This window comes from Protopterus annectens, chromosome 2.part0, assembly GCF_019279795.1.
Source record: "Protopterus annectens isolate FY-2018-M chromosome 2.part0, PAN1.0, whole genome shotgun sequence".
Lineage (NCBI taxonomy): Eukaryota > Metazoa > Chordata > Ceratodontiformes > Protopteridae > Protopterus > Protopterus annectens.
Genome location: NC_056728.1, coordinates 1,786,126,123 through 1,786,149,389, shown reverse-complemented (window position 1 = coordinate 1,786,149,389; position 23,267 = coordinate 1,786,126,123). Strand labels below are relative to the sequence as shown.

The 23,267-nt window shown below is 35.2% G+C and overlaps 1 protein-coding gene across 6 annotated transcripts in view; it reads left to right on the top strand.

Moving 5' to 3' along the window:
• ARHGEF10L (Rho guanine nucleotide exchange factor 10 like) overlaps positions 1-23,267 on the top strand; it is a 3,087,848-nt gene that overhangs the window by 2,142,450 nt on the left and 922,131 nt on the right. For all 6 annotated transcript variants that reach the window (XM_044061816.1, XM_044061815.1, XM_044061819.1 and 3 more), the window contains 2 exons: positions 2,055-2,182; positions 20,121-20,221. In XM_044061816.1, the coding sequence (XP_043917751.1) occupies positions 2,055-2,182; positions 20,121-20,221 (229 nt within the window). The remainder of the gene's footprint in view (positions 1-2,054; positions 2,183-20,120; positions 20,222-23,267) is intronic.

The following is a 23,267-nucleotide window of genomic DNA, read 5'->3' as shown; positions in this document are numbered from 1 at the left end:
CTTTTTTTATTCAGAAAATGAAGGCTAATTCATGTGTAAATCACAAGTACTGCTATTTGAAAAGTGCCTTGTTTGGGGCATTTTTCCATGCTGAGAGAACGAGACCTATGCTGACAGTGTACAACTAAGAGCTACATAAAGCAATAGTAACAGAAACTAATGGTTCACATCAGAGACTTGAGAGGTCATTGCTAAAAAGAAACAGAGCCATTTCATTATTATGTATAGCTCTGTATGAAATAACATAGTTCAGGTCATGCTATAACTGGTTTACTATGCAAAGATAACAGTGAAAGCAAAATGGTTAGGCTGGCCGAAACTCTGGATGATACATACATTTTTTTACAATTAATTCCTGGGAAAGTACTACTCGGAAGCTAGCACTAAAGAGACATACGAGGGAATATTTTCAGTGGCACATCAGGCTAAGTGATTGTTCTATTTGTCTGGTGTCATATATACTTAACTATGTAGCTGAACCTAGCCAAGCTGGAAATGTGAGACTGGCTCACTGAAGGAGAGGGGAGATGGGAGTAATAACTTGGCCTGGATCTGAGACTTACAAAACTGCTCGTTGTAAACAAAGTCGTTTTTATCTCCATAATTTGCTGATATTTTTGCAATCTTCTTATAGAGAATGTGAATACATCTGTAGAAGGAACATTCATAAGACTCAGTGCAGACCATTCAATGACAATTACAGACTCTCAAACGTTTGCAGTTTTTTTCAGGTTTTCCATTTTAAGTAAATGGAAGTGTAGTTTGACAACATTTGAACTTAATCTCACAATCTGTGCTCTCATAGTGCATTATGTGACAGATTTAGCTTTACAAAGAAAAAAAAAATACTCCCATCAGGATGTTGGCCCCCATTAGGGATTTCAGGGATTAAAAAAAAAATAAAATTAGGAATGAGTACTTATTTTGCTGCAGGCAGCTTTGGGAGGTACAGTCTTCTTCTTCTTTTGGCTGCTCCCGTCAGGGGTCGCCACAGCAGATCAACTGTTTCCATTTCTTCCTGTCCTCTGCATCTTGCTCTGTCACACCAACCACCTGCATGTCCTCTCTCACCACATCCATAAACCTTATCTTAAGCCTCCCTCTTTTCCTGTTACCTGGCAGCTTCATCCTTAGCATCTTTTTCCCAATATACTCTGCATCCCTCCTCAGTACATGTCCAAACCAATGTAATCTTGCCTCTCTGGCTTTGTCTCCAAACCTTCCAACCTGGGCTGAGCCTCTAATATACTTATTCCTAATCCTGTCCATCTTCGTCACACCCAGTGCAAATCTTAACATCTTCACCTCTGCCACATCAAGCTCTGACTCCTGCCTTTTTGTCAATGCCACTGTCTCCAACCCATATAACATAGCTGGTCTCACTACCCTCTGGTAGACCTTCCCTTTCACTCTTACTGGTACTCGTCTGTCACAAATCACTCCTGACACTCTTCTCCACCCACTCCATTCTGCCTGTACTCTCTTCTTCACCTCTCTTCCACACTCACCATTACTCTGAACTGTTGATCCCAAGTATTTAAACTCATCCACCTTCGCCACCTCTACTCCCTGCATCCTCACCATTCCTCTATCCTCCCTCTCATTCAACACACATATATTCTTCGTCCTGCTGACCTTCATTCCTCTTCTCTCTAGAGCATATCTCCACCTCTCCAGGGTCTCCTCCACCTGTTCCCTAATCTCACTACAGATCACAATGTCATTTGCAAACATCATAGTCCACGGGGACTCTTGTCTGATCTCGTCTGTCAACCTGTCCATCACCATTACAAATACAGTAATTCATGAAAAAAAAGTGTGTGTGTGTGTGTGTGTGTGTGTGTGTGTGTGTGTGTGTGTGTGTGTGTGTTATCTTTTGCCATGTAGTGGTCCTTTGAGGTTGGGTGTATGAAGTTGTGTTAATTGCTGGCTGCAGTTCATGTACTTTTCTTATTAAAGCATTTGCTAATGTTACTATTTGAAGTATCTGCCCTGTCTACGTGAAATTATGCCCTTTTGTGATTCTTGTTTGAGATACATGTTGCTTTTTTCAGAACCTGAATCCAACAGTTGCACAAGACTGGTGTCTAGCTCTGCAAAGACTGATAAGGCTGAAAGAAGATGAGATCCAGGCTGCTAATAAGTGTCGCCTCCGTCTGCTTCTTCCAGGCAAACCAGACAAGTAAGTGTTGAATGAACCTACCACAGCTGCTGAGCCTTGGGGTTACAAAAATCAGATTGTAAGAAGCACGGGAAGGCTAACATTCCTAGTGCTGTTTCATATGGGCCTGCTTGTGCTATGATCTGATTCTAAATAGTTACTGCCGTAAGCTGACTTGCTGAAGGCAAAGCAAGTCTTAATTTTGGGATTTGCCTGACCTGCCTGCTTTAGCCCACCTAGCATGCCAGCAAACCTCTGGTCTTAAAACCAGAAGTAGGAATAACGATCTATGCTCGACATATTAAATATTCAAAGGAAATTACATCAGACTAATAGTATTTCTTCTGAAAAAGTGGATAGCCTTGAGTAGGCATAGAATAAATCCAGCATGACTGGAAGCAGTAAACAGTGGCGATAATGTTGCAGTAAATAGTAATAGTTAGTATCTTGAGCTGTGCGGTGATTCCCATCAGCTTCTGTTTGCATGTTGTATGGGCCTTAGAAAAATCACTAAGTGCCTCATGTTCGCAACTGTTTCAGTAGATCTACCTGGTTACCAAATAAGAATGTGATCTATTATCAACGTCCATATTGTAAGGTTTAGGCAACAGAGAGAAAAAGAAAAGGAAGAGGTGACATTTTGACAAATATGCCAGTGCATGTAACATCACATGAATGTCTACCTATTTTTGTATTTCATATCATTACATCTTTAGGTAGTAATGATACGAGTGTATCAGGAATACCAGGGGAGCAGAATGTTGTGTTCTCAGCTGAGGCATGCGGGGTGGTGGAATATATTCACGCTAGCTGGTTAACCTATTAGAGCAGAATATGCAGTCACTGGCTTCCTGCATGTCTTCCTACCTGGATCCCTTATTGTGAATGATATTTAAGAGTACAAAGGAGTAGCATTTTTATAATGTTTGCTGCAGTTCCCAGATCATGGATGTCCCACTACATTTTTAGTAAAGTTAATTAGATCAAGTTGCTATGCAACTACTTCTGATTTTAGTGAATTGCTGCTAATACTGTCGTAATTCATAGACTTTAGCTTCAGTGTTTGATGTTTGCTGTTAGGACCATTGGTCTTTTCTAGATGACAAAACTAAGACTTTGTATTTATGGTTCACATCTATAGGGTTATACTTCATATGTATTGTATGGCTTCCTTGAAATGAAAGACTGCATCATTTTACTACCGTTAAACCTATTATTAAACATGCTGACTTGCCATTTATTTTGCCACTCACCCCCCCCCCCAAAAAAGAAAAACAAAATAGGAAAGAATATCAGCTTACTGTGTTCACAATTTTATTTCTAGCTTGTTGTATATAATGATCTTCATATTTTTCACTTTTACAGTAATGATAACACCTGGGTTTTGTCACAGAAATCTCATCATCCACCCAGCTTCCAGAGCTTTGCCTTCTTCCCCTTATGTACAAATGGGTACCCTCCCACATGGACATCCATCAGCTTGTCTTTGGTATGACAAGAATGCCCACCCATGCCATTTTTATTTGATTTGTCTCATAGTACATGAGAACATCAATGCAATCTACGAATGTAGTGTCTGTTATTTTATCATGACTTCTAGACTACAGATAAGTAACCTGTTAGGGGAAAAATCTTTTGATATCATCTTAAATGTTTAACAACTTTGGGGATTTTAAGAATACAGGACTGCAGATGTCAGAATACAAAACCAATAATTATATTGTATGTAGGTAGCAGATGACCTACAAAGACTTCAGTAATAAGTGATCCCTCCAGGTTACAGTAAAATCAGAGCTGATAGGCTCCTCATGAAAACAGGAGGGGTAGCCTTAATTTACCCAAGTTAATGCAGTCTCTCTCACTATTCATACAACATCCCATACTTCCAAAATGCTGAAATACTAGTATCACTGCTAAGGCTTAATAATAAAAAAACAGCCATGTTTTGTCACAATCTATATCCCACCAATAAATAATATAACAACCTTAAAAGAAATTCTCTCCTGGACAGTTAATTATATGCTTTATGATCCTAGGAGATATAAAAATTAACCGGCAAAACCTTACATCAGACTTGTCCACAGCTAGTATAAACCTTTATGGTTACACACAACTTATCAAAACACTCACTAGATTTAATAATAGAAACAGTAAAGATTCAATTCTAGACTAGTTACTGGTCTCTAACCCAAATAAATTTACAACCTCTGGAACCTGTCCACACTCACTTATTAACCACCTTCTTATACCCATAGAAATAACACTCACATACCTAACATTTATTAACTTAATTCAGTATAGGCTCCTTCATCAGTAAACTGAAAGCCTTTAATTGGTCCCTCCTAAAAACTCTTCCTCTTAGTGAGGCAGTCATTACTTTTAATACCTCATTCTTAAATACTTTAAACAGTCATGCCCCATTCTGAAAAAGAAAAGAGAAAAATCAGTCACGCACCATGGCTCACTACTCAGGCAAAAGCTACAATGTCTAACAAAGACAAAAACTGGGAAGGAATGGCTTAAACTTAAAACTGTGTATAACCTGCAACTTAATAGAAAATTGTGCACTCAGAGTAAAAAAAAAAGTTCCCCTAGATAAAAAAAAATATTATAATAATCTACAACTTCAACACAAAAAAGATCCCTAAAATGTCTGGACACCAATGCACCTGTTACATTTGTGCTCAGATAAGGAACCCAACCCTTCTTATAATGGCTGTCCACTAGAAACTGCAAGCTTAATGAATGCCTACTTGACAGAAGGCATTAACTCCGTAACTAAATACTCTAAATCCCCATCCAGTGCTTCTACCACCCACTCAGTAACACCCAGTCCTAGTAATTCAGCAAACAGCAGCTTAGACCAAGACCAACATTCTCCATACACTGCACACACTACCATTTCCTTTAACAACCCCCCCCCCGTATCCCTATCTGAACCTAATTTACACTCTATATCCATTGCTAGCAACTTTCACTTAGGACCTGTCTCCACATCAGTGATAAAGCTTTGTAAACCCAAACTTTTTTCCACTGTAGCTGACAACCTGCCACCTGAATACCTAAAGATAGCTGCTGATGCCATAGCTTTGTAGAATACAACCACGTTGAGAAAAAAAACTTTTAATACAAAAAGCAGCAGCAAAGCTTTCGGGTCTACACCCTTCCTCAATGCTAAAAACAAAATCAAAAACACATGAGTTAGAGTTTAAATAGGAGCCAAGAAAAGTCATGTGATCGCAGCCAGCCGATCAAATGACAACATATAAAATCACAAACAGGTTATTTTAAAAAATACAAAATTTAAAAGTAACATAGAAAGCACATATAAAAAATAAAAAATAAAAATAAAAACACACATAAAAATATTGTTAAGGGCAGATATAGAAAATTTTTACAATCAAAATTTACTCTTCTGCAACCTCAGTAGAATGGGCTTTAAGGTAACAGCAGTACTAAGGCCAGGTGGATGGTCAGCAGCTAGCCTCAAAATCCATTCATATTCCTTTATTTCTAAGGAATTATTAATATCACCACCTCTCAGAGACATATGGACCGTGTCTACAACCCTTTAAACCCATGCATGCTACCACAAGATAAAATGTGCTTATAAAGTGCATTCTTATCATTATTCCTCCTGATCTCAGACTTATGTTCAATAATACGGTCTTTTAGTCTTCTCGTGGTCTTTCCTACATAGAATGAAGTACATTGGAGGCAAGTAGCCAAATAAACCACATTAGTACTAATACAGTTAGCAAACAGCTTAAAGTTGTAGACATGTCCAGTAACAGGGTTGGTGAAAATATCACTGCCTTTACCTAGAATATCATCACAGCAAGTGCAGTCCATACAACAAAATGTACCCACCCTTGTACTAAATTGTGGGATGCGTTTATGGCTAAGATCTTTGCAGCACAATCTACTTTTCAAATTTCTCAAGTTCCTATAAGAGAAGAAGGGTTTGGAATCTAACACATTCCTAACATCAGACGATGCCATCAAAATTACCCAATTCTTCTCAATAATAATACACCATTAAGAAGGAGTTTAAGAAGAAGGCAGAAACTGCCTGGGTATTAATATTAAACGTTGTCACATAACTAACTCTATGTGAACCCCCCACGTCAGTCCTCGTACGCATATATGTATCAGATTCGCTTAGCATACTGAAAGTTGGTTTAAGTTGCAAATTTGCCCATTATATCACAGAGAAATGTTGAAATATAACCACTATGTAGAAAGTCCATCTTCATATCCTCCATCTATTTTAAAAAAACACCATCATCTGTATTAAGCCGACTGGCTCTACTAAACTGCGCAGTGACTATCCCTTTAAATATGTGCGGAGCATGCATGCTGTTCTTATGACGGTATCTACCAGCACATACTTCTTTCTTATGTATAAAACTTTTAAAACAGGTGGAAAGGAATCAATAAGAGCCGGCAACTCGACTAAAACTGTTTAATTGTAAGCGCTTTCAGCAAGGTGCTTACCTCGCCTTCTTCAGACAAACACAGAATCAATTAAGCCATCTTAAATAAATGATCTAAGTTAATTACCTTACACTTCATTTGTAATTTAAAGATACATCAAATTAAACTAAAAAGTTAAAAAGTTATATTAACCTTGTAAAAGAACTTTGTTCAAAAAGTAATCAGTTAAACAAATTATTCCATTCTTCTAAGAATACTGAAAATCTCACGAAGCATACAAAACACGTATAAAAAACACAATCCAAAATAGAAAATATACTAGTAACAGTAAAAAGCATATTTTTGCTCATTGCTGAGTGTAAGTATACCTACTGGGGTCCACTTGAGTTGACCGAGACGCCACTTCGCCGACACGAAGAAGACTGAGACCAAACGACCGAAACCGAAGGTGATCGACAAGGTGAAATCCTGACAGCCGAAAGACCGACATGGGGAACGTGTGAGCGCGACTCGGTAAGTGTGCGATAGTGAGGGATTTAGGGTTAGGGAATGGACAGGTAAGTGTGCGATAGTGAGGGATTTAGGGTTAGGGTGCGGGAAAGGTGAGTGTGCGGTAGTGTCGGACTTAGGGTTCGGGTAAGGTAAGTGTGTGATAGTGAAGGAGTGTAGTTTAGGGGCGGGTTAAGTGAGTTAGGGTTAGGGTGTGGGTAGGGTGAGTGTGCGATAGTGATGGGCATTATGTTTTAGGGTGGGTTAAGTGAGTTAGGGTTAGGGTGCAGGTAGGGTAAGTGTGCGATAGTGATGGACTTTAGGTTTAGGGGTGGGTTAAGTGAGTTAGGGTTAGGGTGTGGGTAGGGTAAGTGTGTGGTAGTGTCGGACCTTAGGGTTAGGGTTTGGGTTAAGGTTAGTGGATATGTAATTGTGTGTAATGTGTAGTTTACGTTTTGTGTGTCGGTGTAATGGTGTTCGGTTTTGTGAGTTGTCGGTATTGTGTGTTTTCGGTTGTTTGGTCTCGGTGTTTTGCGTGTCGGCGAACTGGCATTTCGGTCAACTAAAGTAGACCCACCTACTGTTTATCCTGACAATGAACGTAGGTAACCTAAACTCATTATTTTTCTAAAAGTTGCTAATTATCATTTCTTATAACTCATAATTAAATATATGAGTTGACTATAAATATTTAAAAATAAATATTTAAAAAATAAAAGTGCAACATTGCAACACCCATGTGCATATTTGACAATAAATAATATAGTAAAAACATGATTGATTATCTTTTAAGAGCTAATAGTTTCAAAATACATCTAATTGAGATGTTCTCATTTAATCCAGGATAAATGTGGGTTCTAGTCTTGATTTGCCACATTAATTCATTTATTTCTAAATATATTTGCCAAGGTCCCCCCCTAATATCTTGCACTCTATGTTGCAGGATGGTAAACTTAAAACTATGCCCAGGGTGATCTAAACAATGTTTAGCCAATGTGTTATTAGGGTCTTTCTTCAGGATGGCATAACAATGTTCATATACACGCTGTTTAAATTTTCTTTTAGTTTTGCCTATATAATAAGCTTTGCATTGGGAGCATAATGCTACATAAGTGACGCTCTTTGTATCACAATTATGCCTACCCCTGATCTTGTAGTTTCTATCATTAATACATACATCATTAGTGGTATTAATAAATTTACATTGAGAATCAGAAAGAAGTGGTTTTCAAGAGGAGTATAGGTCATTTTGTACCCTTATTGAATAAAGAGGGTTGTTTTGGGGAAGACCGCTTAGGAGATCAAAAGAGACCAAATAATTTGCAACATACTAGTATACATCACTCTAGGTTTTTGTGTACATTCTCCCTGGATTACCATCTCATTAGAGATATTCTTAATAAAAATTGGGAGATCATCAGAGGTGATGAAACACTGACGAAAACTTTGGGTGTAAGTCCTAAGATTACTTTTAGGAGGGGGCGTAATTTAAAGGCTATATTAGAAGCTAAAAGGAAACCACAGATGAATAGACCTATGGGTATGTTCAAATGCGGTTCCTGTTCTCAATGTAAATTTATTAATACCACTAATGATGTATGTATTAATGATAGAAACTACAAGATCAGGGGTAGGCATAATTGTGATACAAAGAGCGTCGTAGCATTATGCTCCTAATGCAAAGCTTATTATATAGGCAAAACTAAAAGAAAATTTAAACAACGTGTATATGAACATTGTTATACCATCCTGAAGAAAGACCCTAATAACGCATTGGCTAAACATTGTTTAGATCACCCTGGGCATAGTTTTAAGTTTACCATCCTGCAACATAGAGTGCAAGATATTAGGGGGGGACCTTGGCAAATATATTTAGAAATAGATGAATTAATGTGGCAAATCAAGACTAGAGCCCACATTTATCCTGGATTAAATGAGAACATCTCAATTAGATGTATTTTGAAACTATTAGCTCTTAAAAGATGATCGATCATGTTTTTACTATATTATTTATTGTCAAATATGCGCATGGGTGTTGCACTTTTATTTTTAAAGATTTATTTTTAAATATTTATAGTCAACTCATATATTTAATTATGAGTTATAAGAAATGATAATTAGCAACATTTAGAAAAATAATGAGTTTAGGTTACCTACGTTCATTGTCAGGATAAACAGTAGGTATACTTACGCTCAACAATGAGCAAAAATATGCTTTTTACTGTTACTAGTATATTTTCTATTTTGGATTGTGGTTTTTATAGGTGTTTTGTATGCTTTGTGAGATTTTCAGTATTTTTAGAAGAATGGAATAATTTGTTTAACTGATTACTTTTTGAACAAAGTTCTTTTACAAGGTTAATATAACTTTTTAACTTTTTAGTTTAATTTGATGTATCTTTAAATTACTAATGAAGTGTAAGGTAATTAACTTAGATCATTTATTTTGTCTATTTAAGATGGCTTAATTGATTCTGTGTTTGTCTGAAGAAGGCGAGGTATGCACCTTGCTGAAAGCGCTTACAATTAAACAGTTTTAGTCGAGTTGCCGGCTCTTATTGATTCCTTTCCGCCTGTTTTAAAAGTTTTATTTTGTTGGGGTTTTTTTGGTGTATGCTCTTTCTTATGTATACTCGTACAAATTAAACCCTCCTTTAGTTCTATACATAAATCCAAAAAGGTAGTACTGGTTTCAGAGTATATCATTTTAAGCTCAAGAAATGTAGTTGTACCATTCAAATAATCTAAATAGGTGTACAGATCACCGATAGACCCCTTCCAGATAAGGAAGCAATCATCAACAAAATGTTGATAGAAGCAATCATTGTTGTTTAACAGATTGGCATCACTACACACATATTTGGTTTCCCACTGATGGAGAACTAGATTGGCATAGGTATTGGCCACAGATGTGCCCACTGCAACACCAGTGAGTTGTAGAAAGAATTTCTCATCAAAGAAAAAGACATTCGTAGTGAGAACCAAATCTAACAAAGAGCAAATATTCTCTATCTGTCTAGCAGGCATAGTAGCCATGCTAGTCAAAAACTCTCTGATGGACTCAATTCCAAGGTCATTAGGGATCACTGTGAACAAGGATGAAATATCAAGGGTAACAAATAAATATTCCCCTGAGATAACTCAGTGACATTTAGACTATCATACCACTTCCTAAGTTTCAAGATGAAATCTGTCGTGTCTTTTAGCACATTCTCACAGCCTAACAAAAAAGGGTGCAGTTGCCTGTGTAGATAAATAGAGATTGGTTCTGTTAACCAACCATTGCCAGATACAATTGGTCTCATGGGAGGATTACATAGACATTTATGTGTTTTGGGCAGCCCATACAGCTGTGGAACAACTGGGCAGGGTACAGTAAAGAAATGAAAAAGATGAAGATCAACGTCTCCTTTAATCTGAAGGTCACATATAAACATATTAACCTTACTAATACATTTAATGTCTAGTCATATATAAACATATTAACCTTACTGATACAATTAATGTATAGTCATATATAAACATATTGCCCTTACTGATACATTTCTTAATGTCTCATCATATATAAACATATTAACTTTACTGATACATTTAATGTCTAGTCATATATAAACATATTAACCTTACTGATACATTTAATGTCTAGTTATATATAAACATATTACCCTTACTGATACATTTAGTGTCTAGTCATATATAAACATATTAACCTTACTGATACATTTAATGTCTAGTCATATATAAACATATTAACCTTACTGATACATTTAATGTCTAGTCATATATAAACATATTAACCTTACTGATACATTTAATGTCTAGTCATATATAAACATATTACCCTTACTGATACATTTAATGTCTAGTCATATATAAACATATTACCCTTACTGATACATTTAATGTCTAGTCATATATAAACATATTAACCTTACTGATACATTTCTTAATGTCTAGTCATATATAAACATATTAACCTTACTGATACATTTAATGTCTAGTCATATATAAACATATTAACCTTACTGATGCATTTCTTAATGTCTAGTCATATATAAACACATTAACCTTACTGATACATTTAATGTCTAGTCATATATAAACATATTACCCTTACTGATACATTTAATGTCTAGTCATATATAAACATATTACCCTTACTGATACATTTAATGTCTAGTCATATATAAACATATTAACCTTACTGATACATTTCTTAATGTCTAGTCATATATAAACATATTAACCTTACTGATACATTTAATGTCTAGTCATATATAAACATATTAACCTTACTGATACATTTCTTAATGTCTAGTCATAATAAACATATTAACCTTACTGATACATTTCTTAATGTCTAGTCATATATAAACATATTATCCTTATTGATACATTTAATGTCTAGTCATATATAAACATATTAACCTTACTGATACATTTCTTAATGTCTAGTCATATATAAACATATTAACCTTACTGATACATTTAATGTCTAGTCATATATAAACATATTAACCATACTGATACATTTCTTAATGTCTAGTCATAATAAACATATTAACCTTACTGATACATTTAATGTCTAGTCATATATAAACATATTAACCTTACTGATACATTTAATGTCTAGTCATATATAAACATATTAACCTTACTGATACATTTAATGTCTAGTCATATATAAACATATTAACCTTACTGATACATTTAATGTCTAGTCATATATAAACATATTAACCTTACTGATACATTTAATGTCTAGTCATATATAAACATATTAACCTTACTGATACATTTCTTAATGTCTAGTCATATATAAACATATTAACCTTACTGATACATTTAATGTCTAGTCATATATAAACATATTAACCTTACTGATACATTTCTTAATGTCTAGTCATATATAAACATATTAACCTTACTGATACATTTAATGTCTAGTCATATATAAACATATTAACCTTACTGATACATTTAATGTCTAGTCATATATAAACATATTAACCTTACTGATACATTTAATGTCTAGTCATATATAAACATATTAACCTTACTGATACATTTAATGTCTAGTCATATATAAACATATTAACCTTACTGATACATTTAATGTCTAGTCATATATAAACATATTAACCTTACTGATACATTTAATGTCTAGTCATATATAAACATATTAACCTTACTGATACATTTAATGTCTAGTCATATATAAACATATTAACCTTACTGATACATTTAATGTCTAGTCATATATAAACATATTAACCTTACTGATACATTTAATGTCTAGTCATATATAAACATATTAACCTTACTGATACATTTAATGTCTAGTCATATATAAACATATTAACCTTACTGATACATTTAATGTCTAGTCATATATAAACATATTAACCTTACTGATACATTTAATGTCTAGTCATATATAAACATATTAACCTTACTGATACATTTAATGTCTAGTCATATATAAACATATTAACCTTACTGATACATTTAATGTCTAGTCATATATAAACATATTAACCTTACTGATACATTTAATGTCTAGTCATATATAAACATATTAACCTTACTGATACATTTAATGTCTAGTCATATATAAACATATTAACCTTACTGATACATTTAATGTCTAGTCATATATAAACATATTAACCTTACTGATACATTTAATGTCTAGTCATATATAAACATATTAACCTTACTGATACATTTAATGTCTAGTCATATATAAACATATTAACCTTACTGATACATTTAATGTCTAGTCATATATAAACATATTAACCTTACTGATACATTTAATGTCTAGTCATATATAAACATATTAACCTTACTGATACATTTAATGTCTAGTCATATATAAACATATTAACCTTACTGATACATTTAATGTCTAGTCATATATAAACATATTAACCTTACTGATACATTTAATGTCTAGTCATATATAAACATATTAACCTTACTGATACATTTAATGTCTAGTCATATATAAACATATTAACCTTACTGATACATTTAATGTCTAGTCATATATAAACATATTAACCTTACTGATACATTTAATGTCTAGTCATATATAAACATATTAACCTTACTGATACATTTAATGTCTAGTCATATATAAACATATTAACCTTACTGATACATTTAATGTCTAGTCATATATAAACATATTAACCTTACTGATACATTTAATGTCTAGTCATATATAAACATATTAACCTTACTGATACATTTAATGTCTAGTCATATATAAACATATTAACCTTACTGATACATTTAATGTCTAGTCATATATAAACATATTAACCTTACTGATACATTTCTTAATGTCTAGTCATATATAAACATATTAACCTTACTGATACATTTAATGTCTAGTCATATATAAACATATTAACCTTACTGATACATTTCTTAATGTCTAGTCATACATAAACATATTAACCTTACTGATACATTTAATGTCTAGTCATATATAAACATATTAACCTTACTGATACATTTAATGTCTAGTCATATATAAACATATTAACCTTACTGATACATTTCTTAATGTCTAGTCATATATAAACATATTAACCTTACTGATACATTTAATGTCTAGTCATATATAAACATATTGACCTTACTGATACATTTAATGTCTAGTCATATATAAACATATTGACCTTACTGATACATTTAATGTCTAGTCATACATAAACATATTGACCTTACTGATACATTTAATGTCTAGTCATACATAAACATATTGACCTTACTGATACATTTAATGTCTAGTCATACATAAACATATTGACCTTACTGATACATTTAATGTCTAGTCATATTTAAACATATTAACCTTACTGATACATTTCTTAATGTCTAGTCATATATAAACATATTAACCTTACTGATACATTTAATGTCTAGTCATATTTAAACATATTAACCTTACTGATACATTTAATGTCTAGTCATATATAAACATATTAACCTTACTGATACATTTAATGTCTAGTCATATATAAACATATTAACCTTACTGATACATTTAATGTCTAGTCATACATAAACATATTGACCTTACTGATACATTTAATGTCTAGTCATATATAAACATATTGACCTTACTGATACATTTAATGTCTAGTCATATATAAACATATTGACCTTACTGATACATTTAATGTCTAGTCATATATAAACATATTGACCTTACTGATACATTTAATGTCTAGTCATATATAAACATATTGACCTTACTGATACATTTAATGTCTAGTCATATATAAACATATTAACCTTACTGATACATTTAATGTCTAGTCATATATAAACATATTAACCTTACTGATACATTTAATGTCTAGTCATATATAAACATATTAACCTTACTGATACATTTAATGTCTAGTCATATATAAACATATTAACCTTACTGATACATTTAATGTCTAGTCATATATAAACATATTAACCTTACTGATACATTTCTTAATGTCTAGTCATATATAAACATATTAACCTTACTGATACATTTAATGTCTAGTCATATATAAACATATTAACCTTACTGATACATTTAATGTCTAGTCATATATAAACATATTAACCTTACTGATACATTTAATGTCTAGTCATATATAAACATATTACCCTTACTGATACATTTCTTAATGTCTAAGGGAGAGATACACTTGAAGGCATTCCCATCATCAAGCAATAAATGCATAGCTTTCAAGTAATCATCACGATTCATTAAAACCACAGAACCACCTTTATTAGCCTGCTTTATAACAGTTGAAGTGTCCTTCTCTAAAGATTTAAGGGCTATAAACTCATCATAGCTTAAGTTGTAAAATTTCTTTCTTTTAACATTAGAATATAAACTTCTAAGCTCAACCTCACATAAATCATGGAAAGCCGTAAGAACAGGCAAACTAATAGGAATAAAAGTACTTTTCGTCTTACAGTGAATGAATTGGCTTGAAACAGAGTCTTTAAATAGCACTTTTAAATTAACACTTCTAACAAACTGCTTTAAGTCTGTAAGAGCCGCGACAATGTCGTCAGCAGCTGTGGGAATGAAACTAAGTCCTTTCTGTAACAGGGACAAGTGTGGAGATTCAAGATGAAAAGTAGATAGATTAACAATACCATGAGTTACCGCTGAGTCAGTTTTCCTTGCCCCATAGGGCTCTCGTTCTGCCGCTTGATTCCACTGAGGTTTTGTCTCTGTAAGGATCGGCCCCTTGACACACTCCATTCTTTCACTTTTTCCAGTCGATCCAGCTGAAAACTTTTCTGGGTAACTTTTAAAATCAGCTGTTGGCTCCTACCATTCACATTTTCAGCACCATGCTCCTTCTCCATTGATTCAACTGCAACGTGCGTATTGCCATGCGTACTGGTACCAGCCTCTGGTGTGGAGGTCGCCGAAGCATCAGAATGTGGGGGCGTGTCCTTAGATAAGCGAGTTGACATAGCAGAAGATACCAGGGATATGGAGTCAGAAACATTCCCAGATGAGACTCCATTATCAGTATGTGTGTTTTATTTTTATTTTTTATTTTTTATATGTACTTCTATGTTACTTTTAAATTTTGTATTTTTTAAAATAACCTGTTTGTGATTTTATATGCTTTTGTCATTTGATCGGCTGGCTGCGATCACGTGACTTTTCTTGGCTCCTATTTAAACTCTAACTCATGTGTTTTTGATTTTGTATTTAGCATTGAGGAAGGGTGTAGACCCGAAAGCTTTGCTGCTGCTTTTTGTATTAAAAGTTTTTCTCAACGTGGTTGTATTCTACTGTTGCTTTTTTGTTTCCAGTACTACAGTGGGTGCTTGTTTTGGATGCCATAGCTTACCCAGTCTCTGTCCTTATCAATAGATTAATAGCTGAATGCTATGTACTATTAATATGAAACAAATCTTATATTATCCCTCTTCATGAAGGTGGCATCTTAGCTGATGTCTCTAACTGTTGCCTATTGCAATATTATCACTTCTCTAAAAATTTCTGAAAGATGTATTTATAAGGAATTCCTTCACTATTTTCTGTAAGAATGGATCTTAACATGCACCCAACATGGTTTCTGCCCAACATAAAATAGAACTACTGCCCGCCTCTCATTCACTGACACCACAAACAAATACAGGAAACCAGGAAAATTTGTTTTCTTCTTACTTTTTAACCTGTCAGAAGCTTTTCAAACAGTTTCTCCCCCTAAACTCATGTATAAACTGTTTCAACTTGGACAATCCCCTTCGTAATTACTGTGGTTCAACAACTCTTTAACTGATAGGCTCCAGTATGTGAAATGGCAGAACACTCTCTCTCTTGGCCAATACCTGCGGGTCTTCATTGGTGTACCCCAAGGTTCTATTCTTGGTCCCCTCCTGTGTAATATCATTATCAAAGACTTCTATGCTTCCATAGGTCCAGCCTCTCTTACGCAGTATGCTGATGATTCTGAACTTATATGCACATCTAATAACTTGCCTCATCTCCTCCATATCATGCAAGAAGCTTTTTCCTCAGTTGAGAAATGACTCCATAATGTCCAGTTACTACTCAGCCCTAAAAAAAACAAAGTTAGTGCTATTTTTCCCCAAATCACACACACACCAAACAAAGCAAATTTCAAAATCTTTTCACTAAAAAAAATGAAATTAAATTTGTCTGCCATACAGAGCTTCTTGGAGTGATTATAGATTATAACTTTAAATTTGACATGTGTTCAAAATAACATAACAAAGACTCACCAAAAATTAGGAGTGCTCTACAGGCATAAGAACTTCCTTACAACAGCACCAAAACCTCCATTGCCACTATCTACTTTCTCCCATCTCTCCTTTATGGTGCACCTATCCTAATCAACCTTCAGGCTACTGTTAAAATTAAGCTGGAGGCATGTTATAATAAGGTTGCAAAATTTGCCACCAACAAACAATACCACAGCCATCAATGTATTGCATTTAAGGCTTTGTATTGGCTCAAACTGTCTCTACGCGTAGATTATATACAGCTTATCACCACACACAACATTATTCAGAAAGTTGATGGCTGTCCTTCTTCTATTCCTATTCTCTTCTCTTACCACCCTAATAGACTTCGATCTAATAAACTACATCCTGTCAGCATATATAAACCGCACAAATCCTCTGGCTAAACTGTCTACTCATACTCTGTCACTAAAAAAACAGATTTCTATCCCTCTGCAAATTAAATCTACCTCCAACCTCTCCAAGTTCAAACTTCTACTAAAAGACTACCTAAATAAAACCTGGCTCTGCTCCTGCACTACCCCAGGCTGAACTAGTCCCTTCCACTTTCCAGAGAGAGAGGAATCTCTCCAGGATTGCTTGAACCAGCAAAGGTTAACCATCCTGTCAGGAACTGTCATAGTATTAGACAGCTCATCTGCAGATAGCGTGATCAAAAAAATGTAAGGTGAAGCACCTTTGACAGAAGGAATCCTAAGATGCTGAAACCATACCTTTTGAGCCAAAAGGCCAGCATAGGCTCGAGGGCATCTGGACCAATGAGGTACTTTTCCAGTCCCTGACACTGATATCCACTTGTACTAGGCCTCTGGCAATGCCCATTAGGAGATTGTCATGTGCTTGGATGACTGCATGTCATCTTGAGCTCAAAGCCTTCAATCATCAGCCAGTCCAGATGTCTGTTTGTATACCTTTGTTTATGATGCCAGTTTTTGATTCCTATGGGACAGGATAGTGTTTTGTCAGTTCTTGTTCACAAGAAAGCTTGCAGATCTAAGACAGAAGTCATTGACACCCGCCCACTACCAGAAAACACCAGGATTATCATCAATCTCAGAAGCAGAACCAAGATATCTAAGATTCAGGTATCTATCGGCTTATCTAAGCATGAGCTGGAGAGGGCATCCTCTTATCTCTGCTCTTAGGTTTCCTCTCAGGAACTTATGAGACTAAATCATGACTTTTTTGTTGTTCTTTAAGAACTCACTGCCATCCTGAAATCAAGAATTGGTGTCAGAGGTCTCACCTCAAAAAAGTAGAGGGAATCATCACACAAAGAATCTGACTCCTGTGACTCCAATTCAGGTTAACTAGCCTATTTAGACCAGATGTCTTTCTTCCCCTCTCAGTTATGAGAGACATTTAGGACAACTAATCCTCTACTTTCCCTCAGATGATTTCCCTGCCCAACCGTGTAAAAGCATAGCTGTTTAATGCACCATTAAGAATGAGTTTAAGAAGAAGGCAGAAACGGAGAAGACTGTGCTGTCTGTGAAAGCACGGTTTACTCCCCTCTGCCTCTGAATACAGTAAACACTATACTAACCAAGTGTTTTTTAGTGGAGGTAGAACAAATGTAAATAGTTAAAAGGGACGAAACATCAGTAGAAGAGAAAATGGCAAGCTGGCTAAAAGGGGAAGCCTGGGATCCCTTCAGGGATGGTACCCCAAAAGGGACCAGCAATGAATCAACAGAGATCTTCCCTCCTTATCTCTCTCCCAATCCCTTTGCAACCTGCACCATCCCCAAATCCACCTCCACAACAAACCCACCCACTCTAAAAAATAGGAGGCCACTTTGGCTTAGTTGTAAGAGAGTAGGAGAAAATCACTCCGGACATTTCAGTTCTTAAAACTATCATGCTTTATTGACTTGAATGCACCTCTAAAGACTTAAAAAAGTGAAAGTAAAATGTCATGGGCATTCAGAAGCCATATAGCTGAAACACTGGCATGTCATTAAGGGTTTATTTGCATATGTCCTATGTGTCTCCGCTTCAGAAAGTTTAAGGTATCACACAATGAAGACTTGAACTTTGCTGAGTCTTTCTTGAAATTTTTGCTAAGTGGTTTGTCTGTGTGAAAATGTTTTACCCTTTTATTTAGGTTTTAAAAATAGAATTTTTTCAGTCCTGAGTTGATGACCCCTCCAATCAGAAAATGGACCTTTATTGCTCCTCAATTAAGAGATGAAGTGCAGAGGAGCAGACTTAGAATTGCAGAGTGACAGAAAGGCTAATGGCATCAGATGCTAGATGAATCAGCTGCAGCTCTGCTCTTATCTTTTGGAAAGTGTAGGGAGTGCCTGTCTGCAAAGAGGTTATCTTTGAATGGATAGCTCATTGTATTTGCTTCTGGTACTCCATTCATGGTAAGACTTTACCAGGTCATGTGAGGTTACACTCTGCTTGAGCCACAGAAGTCACCCAGTGCCTACTGATGGGGGGGATCAATCTACAGGCCATTTCTGAAGCAGCTATGCAGTCATTTGCCCACACCCTTTCCAAATATTACAACCTAAACATTTTCTCTGGATCCAGGATAGGATTTGCCATGGACATGCTACAGAGTCTACTCCAACCAGCATCTTCATAGGCCTGCCACTTTCTGTTCCACAAGCTCTGGAAATGTTTCCAAGTGTTATTTCTAACAGCAGTGCTGCAACACCAGGCAGTAAATGAACATAGTACCGTTGTGTTGTAATAATAATTTCCCCCCTTCCAAACTTATTATGGTTGTGTTGTAATCATGATTCCCTCATTCAATCCCTTTTCTTTCTTTCCTGTGAGCATCCTGGGGTTGGGCGGGGTATCTAGTCACCCGTCCATTTATTTGTCTCTTTATGCTGTTTTTACAATTTTTTCCCTCCCTCAGGTCGACTTAGAACAGACAGGCAGATTTTGGATATATTCTTGACTGTCTGATATACTTGGGACCATATTCTACTTGGGAAGGTCATGACCTGATCACAGCTGAGATACTTGGAGGCTGACAGTGTAAGAAAGAACTAATGATGGTACAGGCAGACAGACAGACCGAGAGTGCTTGTGTATAATGGATGTGTCACTATCCAAGTTGGGCATCTGCCCAGTCTAAAGGGAGAGGGATGCAAAGCTCTGGAAGGTCATCAGGCTTTCTGTGTTAGATGGCTGAAGTGTTATCATTGCTGCAACAGTGAATATACATACACAATTTTGGTAAGTTCTTAAAACAGCTGTACTCTCTATTTCTCTAGGTCAGGGAGACCAGTGAGTTTCATGGTAGTCTTCAACACTCCAAGTCCCACCAGTAAGATTTCCTGGGTTAATCGACTGCACTTAGCCAAAATTGCACTAAGTAAGTAATCAACCTGTTAATGTCAGTACAGTGTATGTTTGTAATGTTTTGTACTCTTGGATTGTTAATATTTCCATTTGTATTATCTGCAGATGCTAGTTATGTGAATGTTTGAATCTTGTTGCCGATGTGTTTTAAAAATACAATGTTTTGTAGATTATATTATTGGCTGAATATTCCAGCAGTGTTGTTTTTTCAAGAGGGCACCTGTGTATCACAGTACCGTAAATGAATGCTTTTTTATACAAAAACATAAAATGTACAAGTTATCACTTCAATAGATGTAGGAAAATGTAGATATATATATTAACCTAAGTAAGGAAAGATTGTCTTAAAAATACCTTCTGAAAAAATTACTTGCAGGTTGCAAGATTACAGTGGGGTAACTGTAACAATATATGTGTACTAGATAAGGATTTATATCACAAGACCATGTGGACAGAAAATACTTAAGGACATGCAGAGCTGCAGACTTAAGTGTGGTCAAATGGACAGTATTCATTTAGAAATGAGAAAACGTGTTAAGTGGTTATTCAAAAGATTTAATAAGTGACATGTATGTGGTCATTTGACATGTTCTTTCCACAAAGATGAAGTGCAAGAAAGAACATTAAATAGCCAGACTGTCTGTTCCTAAAGCAGATACAGCTGTTTCCTACTTTCAGATAAGTATTACTAGAAGTTCCATCTTGGGGACCCTAAGGGAAACAGAACATGCAGAGTGTTTGGTAGTTCATTGCAGAGAATCAGAACAGTGTATTTGAAGACCTTTCACAATAAAGTTTGATGAAATTCTGCAACTATGGGAACCAGAGCTTCTTTATACATCATCTGATTGATAGAATATTCAATGACCATACCTGACAGCCTAAGAAAAGACAATAGAAATGATTCCTGTAATGCACTTAAAGAATAAATTAGGTGCTTTTGCAGACCATAAATCACACCATACTATAGATCTGTTTCCTTGTCCATCATTCATCTATGTAATGTCAGAAATATAAGTATGAGCATAGGAATCTGGCAAAAGTTAGCAACAGATATAACTATTTATTTTCATGCAGAGGTTTATTTTGTACAGTGTTTAGATGCTGCATTATAATCTACAGACTTACACTGGCTGTACTACATTCAGGCTAGTTTAATTTTTATAAATTTCTTCTGATTGTTATGATTGTATGTTACTGCTGTACTTTGCCATTTACTTGGAGCTTTTCTTCTATCCATGTTTCTCTGACTTGTGATATTACATCAATAAGCTATGTCTGTGAGGGTCACTGTAACAGTAAATCATAACATTTATGTTTACAGACCTCATGCAGTTTTTGTCAGTCCCAAGTTTTCATCAGCTGCAGTAATACACCTATTTGGCCTATGCAGGTCTTATGCCAGCATTACAGGGAACATTGGTCACTGCACAATGCACTCATATATAGCCACCATTGGTATGAGCCTACTTATTCTTAGTTTTTTATTGCCTCATGTCCTGCATCATCATCAGCATTGATGTAATTCTATCTGCATAGTGGTCACATCTATTGACCATTTGCTGGTTCGCTGTTGAAATGTCAGCACTCGAAATGCTGAGTGCTGACAAGAGAAAAAAATAGTCTGAAAAACTCTTGAATATCACTCATTTCCTTTAAACATCTTTTTGGCAGGTGGGCAAGCTCCCCTGTACCCATCAATGTGGGGGGGAGGGGCGGGCAAGCCCCCACAACTCCTGAATTTATATGCACCATCTCCAAGAGCTCCATACCTAAGAGAAAAAGGAATATTCAGACAAGTGGTCATCTTGGACTTAGTATATGTAAGTCTGTTTTTCAACCATTAAATCTCTTTATTTTAAGACCCATTGTAGGGGGTACTGACATTTCAATGGTTACCCCATTGGTTAGATATTTTTCTTCTGAGATAGTCAGTCAAATGTTTATTAAATATTATGTTGTGATTATGGTATGCCGTTATCAATTGGTACACTGCAAACAGCTGTCTTTTATAATGTTTTATCTATTAATTCCCATTTTATGAAAATCAATATTGGAATGTTATATAAGATACATGAGAAAACTGTATAAAGTGGTAAAGCAAAGCAAATCTGAACTTTTAAAGGCTGTGGAAAAAAATTGCAAATACATAGAACCTTCAGTTCCAGCTGTTGTTTCTGAGGAGTACAGTAATACTCAAAATGGCCCCTGGAAACATTGATCTACAGTTGATAACATAAATAGCTGAAATTCCTTGGTTAGCCTTGTTTCCTTTTGAAACTTAACCATTTAATAGCTCCTTTATTGATACATATTTTGGCATCCTCTAAGATCATACTGGGCCCTACCTTAATAGCTTGCCTTTGATTATAAAATTTGCCTGAGAGAATATTTCCGTATAGTTGAGGAACCACTCTGGGACAATGGGGATTTACATATGAACCTTTTTCAGACTAATATCAGTCTGTGGAATAAACTCGGAGATGTGAGCTTCTGCAGTTACCTGAAAAAGTTCAGGAGGGTAAAAACCTAAAACAAGATAACTGTCCTTATGATACAGTTTCATTTGAATACTTGCCACAATTCTGATAAGGAAGAATCTTCCTCTCTTTTAGAATTTCATAAGTGAGCATTTCCTTTTTTTTTGGGGGGGGGGGGGGCTTAAATTTTAGGAGATGTTTTTTTTCTTTTTTTTGCCCTGTAGGGAATTCTTCTTCACCTGAAAACAGCTATAGAGACACTGTGACATTAAAGATTTAAATTAGGTAGTATCTAATTTTTAATTCCCTTTTCAGAATATTTAAAAAGAAATGGCCATTGTCCTGCTACATGGGCCTCATCCCTTAAAAAAGTTGACAGAACGTATATGTCACCCTTGAAGCAACAGGATTTGTGTAACTCATATAAGGCAGACCTGCTTCTTTTTCTTAACTTACATCTAAGCAAGAAAACTGTTCTTGTGTCTTTATGTTTTTGTAGTCTAGACTACTAGGGAAGTATGACAGAAATGGTGTTCATATGCATTGTCTTAGCTGAATGGTGCGCATATGTAGCATCTT